The 17,118-nt window shown below is 37.6% G+C and overlaps 3 protein-coding genes across 25 annotated transcripts in view; 1 reads left to right on the top strand and 2 right to left on the bottom strand.

Annotated features, from left to right (window-relative positions):
- Positions 1–1,058, bottom strand: part of Trpm (transient receptor potential cation channel, subfamily M) — a 64,119-nt gene extending 63,061 nt beyond the window's left edge. For 7 of the 13 annotated variants that reach the window (XM_066282027.1, XM_066282079.1, XM_066282096.1 and 4 more), the window contains exon 1: positions 937–1,058. The gene's annotated coding sequence lies outside the window, so the exon portion shown is untranslated. The remainder of the gene's footprint in view (positions 1–936) is intronic. The other 6 variants (XM_066282087.1, XM_066282143.1, XM_066282118.1 and 3 more) reach the window with 1 other exon arrangement.
- Positions 1,059–1,743: 685 nt separating this feature from the next.
- On the top strand, positions 1,744–5,899 carry Mthfs (methenyltetrahydrofolate synthetase). Of its 5 annotated transcripts, none has more exons than XM_066281974.1 (5): positions 1,744–1,888; positions 4,287–4,836; positions 5,157–5,284; positions 5,339–5,466; positions 5,524–5,899. In XM_066281974.1, the coding sequence occupies exons 2-5, from the start codon at positions 4,726–4,728 to the stop codon at positions 5,742–5,744; spliced, it is 588 nt and encodes a 195-aa protein (XP_066138071.1). In that variant the 5' UTR covers positions 1,744–1,888; positions 4,287–4,725; the 3' UTR covers positions 5,745–5,899. The 5 variants fall into 5 exon arrangements, with proteins under 5 accessions (XP_066138071.1, XP_066138094.1, XP_066138061.1 ...); XM_066281964.1 differs by having other exon boundaries at positions 1,746–1,888; positions 4,717–4,836; XM_066281990.1 differs by having other exon boundaries at positions 1,753–1,888; positions 4,593–4,836.
- Positions 5,754–17,118, bottom strand: part of LOC136338994 (uncharacterized) — a 32,178-nt gene continuing 20,813 nt past the window's right edge. For 5 of the 7 annotated variants that reach the window (XM_066281891.1, XM_066281911.1, XM_066281902.1 and 2 more), the window contains exons 4-12: positions 15,146–15,321; positions 14,802–14,932; positions 14,272–14,438; positions 14,040–14,207; positions 8,978–9,161; positions 7,992–8,218; positions 7,707–7,798; positions 7,460–7,652; positions 5,754–6,732 (exon numbers count right to left, since the gene is read on the bottom strand). In XM_066281891.1, coding sequence (XP_066137988.1) covers positions 6,461–6,732; positions 7,460–7,652; positions 7,707–7,798; positions 7,992–8,218; positions 8,978–9,161; positions 14,040–14,207; positions 14,272–14,438; positions 14,802–14,932; positions 15,146–15,321 — 1,610 coding nt within the window. In that variant the 3' untranslated portion in view covers positions 5,754–6,460. Of the gene's footprint in view, positions 6,733–7,459; positions 7,653–7,706; positions 7,799–7,991; positions 8,219–8,977; positions 9,162–14,039; positions 14,208–14,271; positions 14,439–14,801; positions 14,933–15,145; positions 15,322–15,378; positions 15,529–17,118 lie in introns of those variants that run through there. The other 2 variants (XM_066281928.1, XM_066281919.1) reach the window with 2 other exon arrangements.

Here is a 17,118-nt window from a genome sequence, read left to right as displayed (position 1 = left end):
CAAAACTGTTAGATTGAGCCCTGTCAATAGCTCGACTTGACAGTTTGGCAAACTTGGCGGTTTATTCCCGGTTAGACCTTTAATCATTTTTTTTTCGCCAGAGAAAGAAGTAATTTGACTTTAAGGTATGCACGAGTTGACAGCTTTAATCTGGACAGTGAAATCTTCCCCCAACTATTACGTCACAATGACGCGTATTAATAAGTGTCTAAGTAGCAGGTTTGCTCTGACAGGCCGTTGTGACGTCACACCGAGAATGTTCGATTTACTCTTCCAGTTTGAAAAAACTTGAATTTGATTCAAAGGAAGCGCAAAAATCGTTTCGGACCGAGACGAGTTTTAACCAGTCTTGGGAGATTCTACCAGACAATAAAACTGGCACTTTAGCCACAGGTGAGGGTTGAGAGTTGGCACGATGGTGTTGGCAATTGCACGGCGGCCATTAATTTGAATAGTTTCATTACCGCTTTTAGCCTTTGGAAGATTCAAAAATTATTTCGTTAGGACTGCACTGGTTTCCACGGTAAATTAACGGTAGTGTTGGTTTAATCGCTTCAATACAATCTACTAAAATTGTCCTGACTAAAATCTATAGCAAGCAACAAGATCCGATTTAGCTTGGGGGCAAAAATCTCCAATTATTTGCATAACAATAAATTTAAGTTTCTTTCTCAGAAATTAAATATTTAAACATCGTTTCCTATTTGTGCATGTATTAGAAGCATTTCTACAAACACGAACAGCGTGTTAAAAAAAAACTTCATGGCGAAATATACCCCCAGCACAAATATAGGTTACTTTTTTTCCACTGATCACACAAAATCCCTGTAATTACAATAAAAAAAGAAAATGTACAACAAATATTCATAAAAATGAACAAAGAAATAATGTGTATTTTAAATAAATAAATATTAATTAATAAAAATAAGAATTTACCTAGGCATTCGACATGAGTACGAAACTTTTTAACGCCGAGAAGCATCCACGAAGACCGCACTTCCGCACGACACACGCGAAAAACAAAGACGAACTACCGGGGCTTCGGAAAATTTCGTCAGAGCGCAACAAATCTCTTCGGACGTTTTCGGCTACGATACCGGCGATCTGCTAATATCCAACGTTGCCACGTTCGTGTCCAAGAACTTCCTTATTCCTATCACTCTACCATAAGACTACTTACACAGATTCAGTTGAATTAGGAAAATAACTAAAAAATGCCTCAAATGTTTCAAAAGATATTTCAAATCTTCTAGGCTTCAAAATTTCTTGGCAACAATTAAAATAACTTTTTTAGAATTTTTTTTAACTAAATATACCGGGATCGATGTAAGTTACTGCTTATGAAAATAACGAAAATTTCACTGTTTTTTTCTTTTCTAAGTTTTGAAACAACCTAAAATGGATCTTAATTATCAATTAATATTTTTTCGCTACCGTCGCAAATATCTCAATTTCACTTCTTCCATATTGAAGGAGAATTTGTGCCACGCGGCAACTATGCAAATCGTGATATTTGATTATGTTTACTTCATTTGATCGGGGGGTCTATTCATTCTCTTTTGATCAGGAGAATCAGAAAGAGAGAATAATGTAGCATCTGCTCCAGTCAAAAAAACGCCTTTTAAGTATTATACTACCCAAGTGACTGTAGGATAACCTCTCTTAATAACTGCACGTGATAGGAAAAACTGGTATATTGCTACTGACATAACCTACAAATTTTTTGTTTACTTTTATAACTTTTAATTTCGTTGGGTAATAATTTTATAATTAGTACTTTACAGTGCTTATGAAATTTATTTGAATTAATACAAAATAAACTTCACTAAATAGAACTTAAAGCTTCTACATTATATCATATTAAATCTAATGCGCACTGATGAGATTGGTAAGCAGGATTAATTACTTAACATTACCCATTCGTATGATTTCTGATTAAAGTATTAATCTATCAAAATATTCTAATCTGAGCACTTTGGAGAATAAAGGTATTACGTATGTATGAAAAGTAACATTATTATTATTTAGTAACAGTATCATCTAAGATTTTCGAGCTTAGGATCTGGTAAGAGCTTCGATGTTAGATTATAGATAAATGTTGAGTAGCTTTCAGATGAGCATTATGCATATTTGAAGCTTTTAATAGTAATTGTACCTGCCTGTCCGCATTTGTGCCAAAAATAGGTGCCTATAATGATTTAGCATATATTAAAACAGACTTAAAACTATAGGTCTGTCATAACAGAGAATTAAATAAATTACAAATTCATCCACTGCATTTTCCCACAAATGAGAAAATATCAAAGGCTGTTTTGGAACAGGTCCATATAAACTTTCCAAGACCGCCAACATCAGGGCAATTCCTTCGAAGAGTTCAATGTAAAACCTTTTGCTCAAGCTGTCAGCAGTTTGTTGTTAAGAATTTTCCATATAGAGGTAGGACGAAATAATCCAAACAGTGACTCAATGAATATTTAAAGTTCGAGTGTTCAGATTATGTAGGGTCTCCATTTAACAGTCCCTCGGACTCCCATGAGGTTGCCATTTTATGAAAAAATCAATTGTGCGAATACATAGGAGGCTAATGAAGGTGTATTTTAAAATTAGTAATAACCCTACAAGGTATGCCAAAAAATGGGACGTCATAAAGTGTAATTTTTTTAAATATAGCCACCCTCTTTTTGTTCACATGATAGAATTCTCTTTTGGACCTATATTAATTCCTGAACTTGATTTACCGTGAAATTCAGTGATTCAAAGCAATGACGTTTTAATAGAAACCTAAGACATTCGCAATGCTTCATAATAAATGAATATTACGATTGCCTTTAGTTAGACTTCGATAATGTTAGGATAGATTCTCATATAAAATTCCCTTAGTAGGCACGAATACTCATTTGGTCATAAATAAATACAGGGTGTTAACGATAACATCTGTAATTTTCAATTCTCTTGATATTTTTCAAATAGGGTGGTGTATGTTTTGTGACGTAGGACGAAAGAAAATTCAATTTTCAAATATTTATTTAAAAAAGTTAATGTATGCATTAATCATTTCAGGAAAACATGCATTAATGGTCATGTTCTGAGCCTTTAATGTGCGTTCATGAATTCGATATTGTTCGTTTTAGTTTTGATAGCTTATCGACCTTGTGACTAATTTCTCTTATGCTAACACTTATATTTTCTACCCTCGATAAAGTAATATCCAGCTTAATTTCTGTTCCTAAGGCCCTCTTTCAACGTTTCGTTTCATAATTGATGTTGGCTCTTAGGAAATCGTTGCGCGTAAACCAAAGATGCTAATAAACAATTTTCATCATATGAACCAATTACAAAAATCACAGTAATAAATTCTTGTCGACTTACCTCACTCTGATGGCCAGTTTTAAAGCAAACAGACTTCGAAGGCACAAAGACCGTAAATGAGCTTATGGAACTTAAGACAAATAATGTATAAATCTTGGCAACGCACGCTAAATGCGCAGGCGCGTGGCAGTCAATTCAGCTTCTCCTAAAATAACTAATAATTACTTTTAACATTTAAGGCAAATATTTGCGAATTGATACCTATTTCCTCCTCGGTCATATATAACACACCATCCTATTGGAAAAAATGCATAAAATTGAAGTCGAAAAGGCAAAAATTGGATATATTATTGTGAACACCCTGTATGTATTGTTGGCTAAATGAGTATTCGGGCCTACTAAGGGAATCATACGTAAGAAATTATTAATATCAATACACACAATCAACGATCAAAATCTAATTTCCTCTAACTGCGACATAAATTTTTTATGAGACACTGCAAATGACTCAGACCTCTATCAAAAGGACGTAGTTACGAGTCATTCCATCCAATGGTAAAAAATTCTAGGAATCAATATAGTCCTGAGAGGAGATTTTATCACATGAAAAAAATACAGGTTGCGTCGTTTAAAAAAAATCACACTTTATGACGTCGCGGTTTTTTGAGGCACTCTGTAGCATTGACTCTTATTTTGAGATTTACCTTAATTAGCCTCGTACACATCTCCATAATTCATTTTTTTATCAAATCAGATATACATTCATGGAAGTCTGAGAGACTGTTAAATGAACACCTCGTATAAATTGATCTGGAGGACGGTCCGATTAGCAAACCACATTGACACACGCAACCGAAAATGTCTGTGTATTTTTAACAATTGTCCATCGCACCCGCCATTTTGTCCAGAAACAACATAGGACCCTTCAATCTGTGTTGGAAAAAGGGTTTAAAATTATTTACAGCCTTGATTTTCAGAGTACTTCAACCAAAAGCTGCCGTTTTCAAAAACTTGTTTTCCATAGTTGGAAATGTATGTAAACTCAGGGTTTTCCTATAATGAGAATGTTAAAAACCAGAGCAAGTAATACAATACAAAGTAACCTAATAGTCATGTGTGATATGTAGATGCTTGAAAGGATTGAATTACCTAAGTATTATTTTTCTTTAGATAACAAATCACGAGTTAACATAAGAGTTATCAGTTTAACACACATTACTGTCTTATTTTAATTTACAGTAGCGCATTTGTTTACTCAGGATGCATGGTTTTTATATCCAAAGAATAATTAACGATACAGAAAATACTTGATACGCCACTGCAAGAGAGCAGGGATCACCCGAAACGAAAGTCGGCCAAATGCAATCTTAAGTCACGAATTTGTATCACTTATTTGGTTGAACTTAGCAATCAACAATGGCGGCTATTGAGGCTTCGAAAACAGCTTTACGGCAAGAAATCGCTCTCCGAATCGCGAAACTGACCGCCGAGGAGAAACAACGACAATCCAAAATTGTATTCGAAAAGGTCCGTAAGTAGATGTTTGTGTCGATTAAAAAAGTCACTTTTCTGCCCATGAGTCTCTGCACATTTTACCTTTTTTTGTTATATCATTATACGAATAAAAACTTATTTAATTCCCCCGACTGTGACCTTTAGCACAATTTCGCTATCTGCTTGAATAATGAGGCAATAAAAAATGATAAAACTCGACTCTTAATATTAATGCTAATGAACTATTGTTAATAATGCAACTCATTCTTAAATTATGAAATCCTAGTCGATGTTTCTCGCTCTATATGTGCATAATCACAAGCAATGCTTTTAAATTGTGTATTTTTTTATAGCTAATAAACTTATCTGCTTTTAAATCCAGCAACCGGATCTCGGTTTATTTGAGTACAAACGATGAGATCGATACCGAACCGATCGTCCGGAAGATTTTTCAAGAGGGCAAAAAATGTTTCGTCCCCAGGTAGAATGTTTATTATATTTTTTTCAGGAACAAAAAATTCAATTTTCTCTATAGATACAGCAAGGCCGGAATGCAGATGGTGCGATTGGCGTCGATGGAGGATTGGGAAACTTTACCCGTGACTAAGTGGAACATAAAACAACCTTTATTGAAGGAAAAAAGGGAAGACGCTCTCGAAACTGGTTGATAACTCTTAACTCTCGAAATCGTCTTAAGTTTTCTTAAACAGTACTTTCTAGGAGGCCTAGATTTGTTAGTCTGTCCAGGAGTGGCCTTCACCCCTCGAGGGGATCGCCTGGGACACGGAGGGGGTTACTATGATTCGTATTTAAAAAAATTAAAACAACTGCAAGAATCCCCCCCTGCAGCCATCGCTGTAGCTTTCAAAGAGCAAGTTCAGGACTCGATCCCCGTCACCCCTAACGACGTCACCGTGGACGCAGTCTTATACCCCAAATAAAACAACAGCCGTGTTTCTAATTTATTGCTTGGTCTCTACACATCGGTATACAATCATTAGAACACTGAACAAGGGAAACATGGATAGAAAACTAGCGTCTAAATGATTGTCTTTACAAAGTTCTCTGAGAAAATATATTTTGATGTACACATTTAGTTCGCAAGATTGCCAATAATTAACAATAATTCAATATATTCCCCTATCTAGCTTATCAATACAGAGAATAGTTTTTAATGTTTAAAGCTTTACAACCGTTTGTGCGCGGCAATGTTTATTCAATCAATCCGCGACTTTAGTAACGCTAATTAGGATATTGAACAATAATGATGAATTGATACAGCATTCCTTATTTTGTTATCTTAACTAAGACATTCACTTTCATGTGCATTAGAATGGCTAGCATGGTTTTGAAGAATTGGCGAAGGAGCTATATGTGGCGCCACTTTCCATGACAGGTATCAAATGAAGCTTGATCGATACTCTTATAGGGGGCGCCAATGTAAAAATTCCTTAATAACATAATCATGTTTTGGTCAATAACGGTACACTAATGACTCTTTCTGATTATTATTGGCCAGAGTACCTTACTTAACACCTAAACCAATTATTACTAGAAGACTTACGTATATCTGTTTGTTTACTTACAGTTAGGCCTTTTCCTACAAATCAATAGATAATATACAATTTAAGCCCTAAAGTTTGGAACGTAGAACAGTTTACAAAACGTGTAAATTCTCACAGCTCTTCGACTTACTAATGTCGTTCAGACATATTTTCTGCAGAATTTCCTTGGCAAAGTGCAGCCTGAGGCTGGTTTTGGACCCCTTCATTTTGCTCTTCTCTTTGGTCATCGACTTCTTTTTCTCTAGACTTTCCCGCAAGCGGATCTGTTTCAGAATGCCTACGAGCAGCTCGTCGACGTTGTGCTGGATGCCGCTGGACGTCTCTATGAATTTACAGTCTTTTGCCACTGCCAGACCTTTCCCTTCTGTATGGAAAAGTCGAGTAATAGAAATAGTTGAGTCGGATGTAGAGTAAATATGCGTCAAAACGTGTCACCATAATGACAGGGATTGCTATAGATAGCGGCATGAAGCGTATGAAATAAGCGAATTTCCTCATTGTTGTCCGCGAGACCTGTAGAACATGAAAGTTATAATATGAATGTTCGATTTTATGTTTCTACACTTTAGAGTGCGAAATTCATTCATATCACCGACTCCTCAAAATAGTTTCATATATTCAAAGTTACGCCTCCCATGCAGTTTTCATTGTATATATTTTCATTATGCATTGCATTATTTGCTGCTGGTTCTTCAGAAGCATTATGAAACGATCTATAATCTCCTTCCCTGCCGGGTCGATTGTGTTAGTTCGAAAGGCGTGCCAATTTGGGGTTGGGATGGAAGAAGTAAGCAACATCTCCTGACTAATGAATTCAAGTATTCAGTGCATAATGGAAAAGTACATTGCTCTGGCACTTCACCTAGACCCAATAAATTATACCGCGCACGTGGATAACTCCATATGAAATATTATCGAGAAATCACACAAATGAACTTCTGCAAATATACCAATACCAAAACCCTATTATTCCTCATCTAAAATAAAATATAATTACGACAACTTCCTGTAACTTACCCCTGCAATTTTCATACAAAAGTGTTTTCTTGCACTTTTTTACCACCCAAAACTCCGAAAACAAAGCTGCTTACCGTTAGCTGTAATGGCCCTGGCCCGGGCTAAATCGGCTTTATTGCCCACAACGATCACGTTCTTGTCCTTGGTGTAGCCCTCCTTCCACAAGTAATTGAGGATCTCCTCTGCGGTCCGGAACGAAGACCTCGACGTCACCGAATAAACCACGATACAGGCATGGGGCTCGTACGTGCTTAGGCAGTTTTCAACCTAAAAGATGCACATTTGAAAAAAAAAATGTTTAAACTGAAATTTAACACTTACAGACATTTCCGAAGCCGGATGATCGATGAAGACCATTTCGGATTCCTGTGCGTCAAGTAGGATCGAAACGGTTCTCTCCCCGAATTCATCATCTAGAATTAAAAGCACGTTGTCCACAAGACGATCACGTGTATAAAAAAATCAACAAAGCCCCCTTGCATCTACCTATTTTGTGTAAAGCCACAAATGTCATAGCGATCTAGGCAGGGAGTTTTCGAATACAATATTTTCTACGGGGCACTACTACTCGGTACCACACCCAAAGAGAAAAATAATCATTTTTACCTTTTGGCTTACCTAAGCTTGCGTCATAAGTATTCATGTATTCGGAGGTCATAAACTGCGAGACTAGCGCGGTTTTCCCCACGCCTGCGTCACCCAGAGTCACCACCCGATATTTGGGTACCTCATCTGCGTCATTCATCGAGTCGAAAGAATCGGAACCTACGCTGTGGTATCCGGAGCCACAACAGGAACCATCGAAAGGGGAACGTTCTCCCGAAACATTCGATCTAAGTGGATCCAGAAATTAAAAAACCTTCAATATATACGGGGCGTCCATTCAACATCCTCTCGGCTTTCTATGAGTTTATTTGTGATTTCATAAACAAATCAATTGTGGGTGTCAATTAACTTTATAAAAATACAGGAATGAGGTAACCTGAACATATCCTTCAGAAACTAGGTCAACTTAGCTCCAAGGTGTACATAGCGTCTTTAATGAATTTTGCATTTTCTTTTATAAAGGTGAATTTATTATAACTTTAACTAACGAATTCTCGTTCAGACAATTACTTTGATACTCTGTAATTATTCTTGCAAAGTTGGTGACCGATTTGAATACTTCGGAAATGCAGGAATCCATAAAACTTAAAAAACAACGAAAGTCGTCCGAGAGAGTTGAAAATCGGCATGCGGGTGGAAAATAAGGAACCGAAACACTTTTTCCTTTGTGATCTTTCAAAATTTTGAGAAATATCGGTAGATTTTGAATGTACAGAGAACGCAATTTGACAGTCATAGAGTCATTTCTGAAGCACAAGCCGAAGGCAAAGTCGAAATTTACCCAAAATCGTAAGTAAAAGAATTTCCCATGTTATGCGCCCTTCATCGGTCATTGTATCACTGTACATTTCCAAAATTGATCTTTTCATCGAATCATAGAGGCCCGCGGGGCCGTTAAATGGACGCCCTGTACATGTCCCAGACCTGCTAATTTACCCACCGTAAACTTATCATGATTATTTGAGCTTAAATACGAAATTTATTACCTGCTGGTAATAGAATTGACGCTGGTATTCGAACGCGACCTCCTGTTAATGATTGAATCACCGCAATTGACGACGCCCTTATTAGTTATGCTGAAATGTCTCAATCTATACAGATCGTCGCTCAACCTCGGATTAATCGTTTTCTCTGGAAGCGAGCACACTCTCGGTCTGATATGGTCTGGAACTGCAGAAAACAATTCAATTACAGTAGTACGAACCAAAAGTGTTACAATTGAATTTGCACGCGCATTACAGCCACAATTTTCAAACGCGTTTATCACGTTTCTCTAATTTTCGGTTTCTTTGAAATTATTACTCGCTTCAGTTATATCAGTTTCAACGGAAATTGACGTGCTTAATAAATTAATTATTCCGAGAACAATTAGCAAGCTTGGCCTTTTCCCTTTCTTGTGGGCCGCGCCACCTAATGAAACGCTACACACCGTTTATTTAAATAAAGAGAGCGGCGGGTTGCGACATGTCTAGGCTCTTTTTAATTGCCGCCGCAATTTCACAAAAAGGCTTCTTCGCTGAAATTTAATATCTAAACTGATATTCCTGTAGTCGACATTTAAAACAAATCATTTTAATGCGAAAGGAAAAATGTAAGCAATACAAAAATCATGCACGATACCGGACACACCCTCGGGAAATGGACAGTGTAAACAATCCTGCAAGGTGTCCCTGAACTAGCTAGTTCAGGGATACGACTGGCTAGTCGAACTTCGGGAAGTGGTTCTACGCATCAAATACCTACAAAAATCCTACGTAGGAAATTTCGGAAAACTCTTTGAGGAAATATAATTATTGATATTTGAGGACTTGTCGTGTTTCGTAATCTAAATGTCCCCGTACCTTCGTTGGCGTTGGTGCTACAAATATTTCAATGGTGCGGAGGGAAAGCCACCTAATTTTTCAATTTTAAACAACCATTCTGACTCCGTCTTATTTGCACTTCGCTATCATTTCAGAGGTCTGAACGTAAAACTCTTTTATTTCTGTTTTTTTGTTAAATTTTCAACTGTCCATTGCTCAAAAATATCCTCGATATTATACCATTTCGCGCTTCATGAAAAATTTCCACAACCAGGTACGTACCTTTCTACTGTGGCACCGTGCCTCGAGCTTGTCTTTCTTTTAAGAGATTGAAGGAGGTGCTGGTTATTGGAAACCGCTTGTACAGAGGAAAAACTGTTATTGCACGAATTGAAAACATTTTAAACGAAACGCTATAAATTTTAAATACTCTTCAAAATGTCCTCCTTATTGACACAAACAGCCTAAACCTCCGAAGAACGGTACAGATGGCGCGACCGATCTCTCCGCTCCTCTCACCTATCTGGGCGCAACCTGCAGGTATTCTTTGTTCGAGTTCTTCAACTGTGTCCACATTACCCTTGCGTGCAGGCCTTTTTGACGCCCTCCAAACCTTTTGCAAATGAAGTTTTTCTGTGTATAAGCGATTTTCAATAACGAGCGCCTCCTTCACTCTTTTAAAAGTACAATAAACTCAACTCAAGGAAACGCACCACGGTGGTAAGGTACTTAATTGTAGAGTTTTCATGAAGCGTGAAATGGTATAAAATTGAGAATATTTTGGAACAATGGACAGTCGAAAATTTAACAAAGAAAAAAAGAAGAAATAAAGAAGTCTTACGTTCGGACCTCTGAAAAAGCTGCAGAGCTTAAAATAGAAAACTTAAGTGGCTTTCCAACCGCCGTATTGAAATATTTGTGGCAACAATGGAAACGAAGATACGGGAGTATTCAGATTACAAAACACGACAAATCCCCGAAAATCAAAAAATGAAATTTCCTACTTTGTATTTTTGGTAGCACTTGACGTGCAGGAACCAGGTCATGGAGCTCGGCTAGTTAGTTCACGAACACACTGTATAGCACATTTACCATTTCTGGATGAGACTCTGCGGCGGTTAACTAAAACGAAACGTTCAGAAAAGCCGACGAGAGGCGCCACTCACTTCTTTCCTGTTCATTTATCACGTGACTTTTCGACGCCATGTTGTACTGCAAATTGCAGGCTATTGAAATTAATGAAATGCGGAATTTAGCGAATTATGTAAAAAAGCGACGTCTTTTAGAGCTGACGAAACTCACTTTTATGAGCCTCAATGAGGCTTTAAAAAACATCTAAAAAAATTATAATATTCCATTTTCATACGACAATCTAAGGAATTTGTAATAGCTACATAGGTTTACAGCGAAAGGTTACCAAGTGGTATGAACAAAGCGACGTTGTTGATTTTTCAAAAATTTTAAGCAATAATTCGCGTAAAAACAACGTATTATTATTATTATTATTTTTTAATCAAAAACTGTCGCTTACTAAGACGTCTCCAAGGAATATTAGAAGCACATCAAATCTCATCAATCTTGACGAGTGCCCCTGCCCATTGATTTGGACAAATAATTGATGTTTCTTATCGTCCAAGGTCGTTAATATGGGGGATGTTCGAAACGTCTGGCAACAATCGAAAGTATTAATTGCCTACGTGTCTTCTTTCCAGCGAAACGTTAATGTAGAGAGAGCTAATCAATTACAATATGTTCGTTTCCCATATTAAAAACATAATTGAGCAGATTTTTCTCTTGCATAAGAACGTGCAGAATGGGCGTTATTCGATGGGACTTATGGAAGGACGCCACACACAAGACTTACACACATTGCTGCCGCATACTGTTTCTTCGGTATCAAAGAAACCTGTTACCTAGTACCTAGAAAAACCTATATTCATCGTCTAAATAACTCATAACTATCTGATTACAAAAATTGAAAAAATTTGTATTTTTTCACTCGTCCAATCTCGTATCACATAAGAAATTACGTTTCTCTATTGAGGGTGTCTAGAAAACGTCGGTACAAAGTTCTATCTCAGATTTCTGAGGCGAAAACATTTCATTTCAATCCAATTTACCTTAGTCCAAAAATATACGGTGTCCAAAATAAAAAAAGTCAAAGTAAAAATTACAAAAAAAACACCATAATTACTTCGTTTCTAATGGTACTATCTGAATAACATGTCGCATCGGGAGGTTCTTAGGGACCAGAAATAAGAATCCATTTACGTTTTCGATGCACTTTGCAGAAGGCGCTACTAGGCAAACTCTCTTTAAAGGGGCGTAATATTTTTATCATTCGGTATAAAATTTACTTATGTCTAGGTGTGCATTTTCCTATGCATTGCATAGAAACAAGATATCTTCGAAAAAGTCCCTACGGGCGTTCCTTTTTGAAATATTTGAAGTTCAAAGTTCGCTGCATGACTTAAGAAATAACTTTAAAGTGCATACTTATTTGTACAGTTAAACGGGAAAAAAAAATAAAAATATTAAATTAATTTTTAATTCTTATATTTTTTTTAAATATTCCTATTTTTAGCTGATTACACCATGTTTTTGTTATTGATTTTGCTGTACTGTAGGAGTGTTCTGTAAAGTTTCTTTGATGACACTCAGCGAACTTTGAATTTCAAATATCTCAAGACGGGATGCCCATAGGGATGTGTACCAACATGCTTCTTTTTCATAAAACGTGCAGGAAAACACAAATTTCGTCATAAATAAGTTTTATACCGGATGTTAAAAAAGTTATGTCCTTTTAAAGAGAGTTCGCCCAGCGTTAACGGGGCTCTTTGAAATGTGCATCGAAGATGTAAATAGATTTTGATTTCTCGCCCCTAAAAACCCCCCGATGCGCCATTTTGTTTAGATGGTGCCATTACAAACGGAGTAATTTTCTTTCCCTTTGCCACGCTTTCTCCTCGGAGATCTGTGGAAGAATTTCGCACGGAACTTTTAGAGACACCTTGTATATTTAAACCCTAAGCCAGATATATCTCACGGTTTATTGCTTTATCCATATCTCAACCTGAACTCCAATTAAATTGTCAAACTAGGGAATTCTATAAATTCGGAATTGAATTTCATTTTTTACGGGTTTTTCGACAAAGAGGTCCATTACTCTTTTCTCGGGCGCTATTAATCATCGCCGGAAGGGGGAAAAAATCTCGACGGCCCAGAAAGAGGGAACGTCAAAGTTCGCCCACATTGTTCTTTGCAAGAGATAAATTATTAAGTTTGGCCCCTGAGGGGAGGGCGAGACCTGGTTGGAAGTTGTAGGTAAGTATTATACGTGAGCGCATGTAAACAAGGTAACTTAGAGGTTCTGTTTAATTTAAAAGGGAAAATGACCTGATGTTAGATAAGTTGAAAAAAGAAATAATTTTAGACACGTTAATTGGGAATTTTGTTAGTTTTTGTGAAAATTCCTAATAATTTGAATGGCTCTATAACCAGCAATACATGGCCGAGAACCAAAGGGGAGTTCTTCGTGTAATAAAATATAAAAACATATGTCGGGGCACATTTGAAAGTCGAAAATTTGTATTTTCCAGTAAGTTTGCTATTTTTGCCCAGTTCTCTCCTTAACTAATGATGAAATCCACGAGCTTCTTTGGGAAATCTTAGGTTCTTGCTTGAAAATCCTAGCAAAAACAATTTTTACTATTTTTAGTTTCGACTTAGAATTTTTCGCGTCATTCCAGTGTACTTTTTTTCCAATTATTATTTTCGCGTGAACTTTCCAAGCTATTTCAGCGTAGTCAAATAGATGATTCACATCTTCGTATTAAAGAAATTATACAAATTTCCTATTTTTATGGAGCGAAATTCGCCAGTTTCCGAATTTCAGTAGCCCCATAATCACTACCACAACATGGCGGTATAAAATCACGTGGTGAGCGCAAGAACGCTGACGTGGCGCCGCATAACGCAGAACGACGCAAACGGAAACAGACAAATTGTATTCTGAAAATATGGCGGCAAATTCGAAAATTTAAAATTTTTATTATTTTGTTAGTTTATTAATTTCACATTCCCGTCAAAAAGTGATAAAAGCTTTACTTTCTTTAGATGCGATTGTGAGTTTCATATATGTAGATCCTCAAAAACTCATATACTCTTTGCACAATTGTTTCTTTAAGTAGAAACAAACTTTTGGTTTCTCACAACATAAACACTGTTTAAACAATTTTCTACTAACCTGGAAGCTCTAGAAAATTTGAAGTCCTCCTCTGCCTATTCCGAGGATGTTGAAAATTCAATGGTCCCAAACCCTCATTAGAGGCGTTACTGAGCACTGAAGACACAGACTCCCTGGACCCTCTGGAGCTTCTCCTGCTCGCTAAATAGGCCAAACCCCCTTTGGAACCTGCGTAAAACAGAAATTTTGTGGAAATTTATTCATGGACCCAACACCAGATTAAGGGGCCTACTTTTCCTAGATCCGGATCTGCTGAGAGCAGTGGTCGTGGTGTTGGTCGTATCTTCTGTCATGTCGGTTAAGTCGGAGGTGGACTTGCGGCAGCGATGGACTTTCGGCTTTTCCGTGGGTGTAGAATTGCTGGAGTCGTTGGGGGAGGGAAGCTGACGCCTTCGACCCCTAACGGTAATGCTTTTTGTTGATAAGATCACGGGTGAGGCTCCAAATGGGCAAAGCGGGCTTAATTTTAAATAATAAACGATTTCGTTTTAATAAATGAAAAAGAGCGAAATTGGATTTCGCCTCCAATTTCACGGAGTTGACGTTAATCTGAAAATCATACGCGATTCGACCACAAAAAGGCTAATTAGAGCCTAATGTGCATTGGAAAATGTTTTTCTGTCCGATGGAAATTTCGCTTGCCCACTCGAAAATAAAAGGCGATGACCTTTAGACTTTTTAAGGCTTCAAAATGACTGAATATCTATAGCTTGAAATGACCCTTTAGAAACGGTGAAATTATTTCAATGCTTGTGCACGTACCTTTTCTCCTTTAAAGACGAGTGTCTGGAACTTAAACTAGTGGTTTTGGTAGAGCATATTGAAGTTGAGATGGTCTGAGAATCCGAGTCCAATGAGTGATACGGTTTATTTTCGTTTACATTACGACTAACCTGAAAAAGACTTTTCCAGAATGGTTCTACGCTCTCTAACGCCACTCTTAAGCCCGCGTATGTGCGCTCCGTTCTCAGACACAATAGATTTTTCCGCAAATTGAGAGTGTCACCGAGGCAATGCGGAACATATTTGAGGATCAGGTCGAGCAGTTCCATATGTTCCGTGATGCCTCCCTCAAGCCGTCACGCCTCCGAAATAGAATAACTCACCCTGCGATGATTTCTCGACACCCCTATGCGTTCCACGGGGGGAGCATGCATGGCAAAATGGTCCCTGCAGTCCTCGTCGCTTTGAGAACTTTGAGGCCCGAACTGGAAGATCGTGGGAGATTTCGGAGACGAAGCAACGTGATTTTGAAGCGAAGGGGAGCGCGGCGATTTTGGGGCTGAAAATAAAAATACTGAAGATCGCATAGCTGCGGTTTAAGTTCATTTTAACTCACGTCGCCCGGATTTGATTTTCTCGCCACTAAACGGCCTGGACATTAGTTAAATGATATTTCACAATATTATTCGGCATTATTTGGCAGACAGATGGTTAACTACTGATTTGTAAGTGTAATAAAATTTAATTTCCTTAATAAGTATCGATCGAATCGGGCATTCAATATCAATTATATCATATATTCCCTGTTGGCAAACAGAAAATAATTGAGCATTTTTCAGGCGAATTCAATTACAGCACAGGACTTTATTGTATAACGAACACGTGCGTGGTTATTGAATTTTCCAATATACTCAGACAACTGCTTAGTAAACTTACAACGTCGTAAGTCGGGCAACCGCTTATGCCGTCACACAATGTTTAAGTTTACGGCGGAGGCTTTGCGCAACATCGATTTGAATATTTACAATAATTCGTCTTTTGAAGAGGAGCTTATCTGCCTTTGTATGGCGAATTCTATGGGATTTGATAGGAATGCGCTGTCCATTCCGTTTTCATGCAAATTCCAGTAAAGTGAAACGTGACCGATGGAATTTTATTTCTCCACACATTTTGACGTATGGCATTTCGATCACGATTAATCAATTAGCGAAAAATTCGACGAACGTTTAATAATATTTGTGTACTTAGGAGCACAATAAGCCCGGGGGTTCCTGTATCTCCACACGGCGAAAGGCCACGTTCTAAAAAAACCGTCGAAGATTGAAAAATCATGTAGTCGAAAATCGAATATTACCGCACACAAGCGGCCTTTGATGCCGCCCTTTTTGCGTTTACGGCCCGTAAATATGCTTTGCAAATAAAAGTTGAAAGTTCTTATGAGTAATGGAGAAAAAGGAACGAGCATTTTGAGTGGCATTAACCCTCGACTTTAGGAAAATTTCCCTTTGCGATCAACAACTTTATTGATTTGAACCCTTATTATTTAGCCTCTACGTTCTCTCCAAATTAAATTATAAGGGTGATGTAAACGAAGCCGATTCAGAGAAATTCGACCGTCAAAATGACAACTCAACAGCGCAAACAACCGTCCAATGACGTTTGTCAGACATTACATTTTGTTTTTTGAGCACGTGCGCACCTCAGTCACCCACACCACCGCCCATCAAATCGTTGACAATATGGTGAATGACATACCTTTAGAAAAATGCTCAATTCTCTGCATTTTTTACACTCTTCAGTATACGAATTATGTGCGGCTTCACGTGCTTACGTTTTCCGGAACGTATCCGCGCCACCACCCTAATTAAATCAGTGCGTGTTTGGTCGTCCGGGAATTTAATAATCTTAGAGCATATGCCGACCTAAAAGCATCATATCGCTTCCGTAAATATCTCATTGAATATTTAGAGCGAGGTTTAAAGAAGGACGAAGCAGCGTTACCGCTCACACAGAACCCCGCCTCGCCCCTCCGCACCCGATCCCTTCAATGGTTTATAAGATTCCGGAGTTTAAACTTTGCCGCAAAATGGCATTACGTTTATGTATTCCGAAAATATATAATCCCCGAAAGGAGGAAATTCCGCCTTAAACCAAGGGAAAATGCGTATTGCAAAACAATATTTTATCGGGTTTGGTAAAACTAAAGTTGGGGAAAAGTGAGTTTAATTAGGAACTACGTAAATAACGGTTTTATTTGAGAACTTCACGGCAAGATGGAACTTTGTACTTTTGAGGTAAGTTCGTCTTCGGTTTAATTACTTAACGCTGAAACTTTCCTTTATGACATAGTTCACAG

Source organism: Euwallacea fornicatus, chromosome 1 (genome assembly GCF_040115645.1).
Source record: "Euwallacea fornicatus isolate EFF26 chromosome 1, ASM4011564v1, whole genome shotgun sequence".
In the NCBI taxonomy this organism is placed as follows: Eukaryota; Metazoa; Arthropoda; class Insecta; order Coleoptera; family Curculionidae; genus Euwallacea; species Euwallacea fornicatus.
This window is presented reverse-complemented; position numbering and strand designations above follow the sequence as displayed.

Coding starts and splice junctions, on each gene's coding strand:
- Mthfs (XM_066281964.1), top strand. Junction 4,837..5,156: donor CCAAAATTGTATTCGAAAAG/GTCCGTAAGTAG, acceptor ATTTTTTTATAG/CTAATAAACTTATCTGCTTT. Junction 5,467..5,523: donor GGAAGACGCTCTCGAAACTG/GTTGATAACTCT, acceptor AGTACTTTCTAG/GAGGCCTAGATTTGTTAGTC.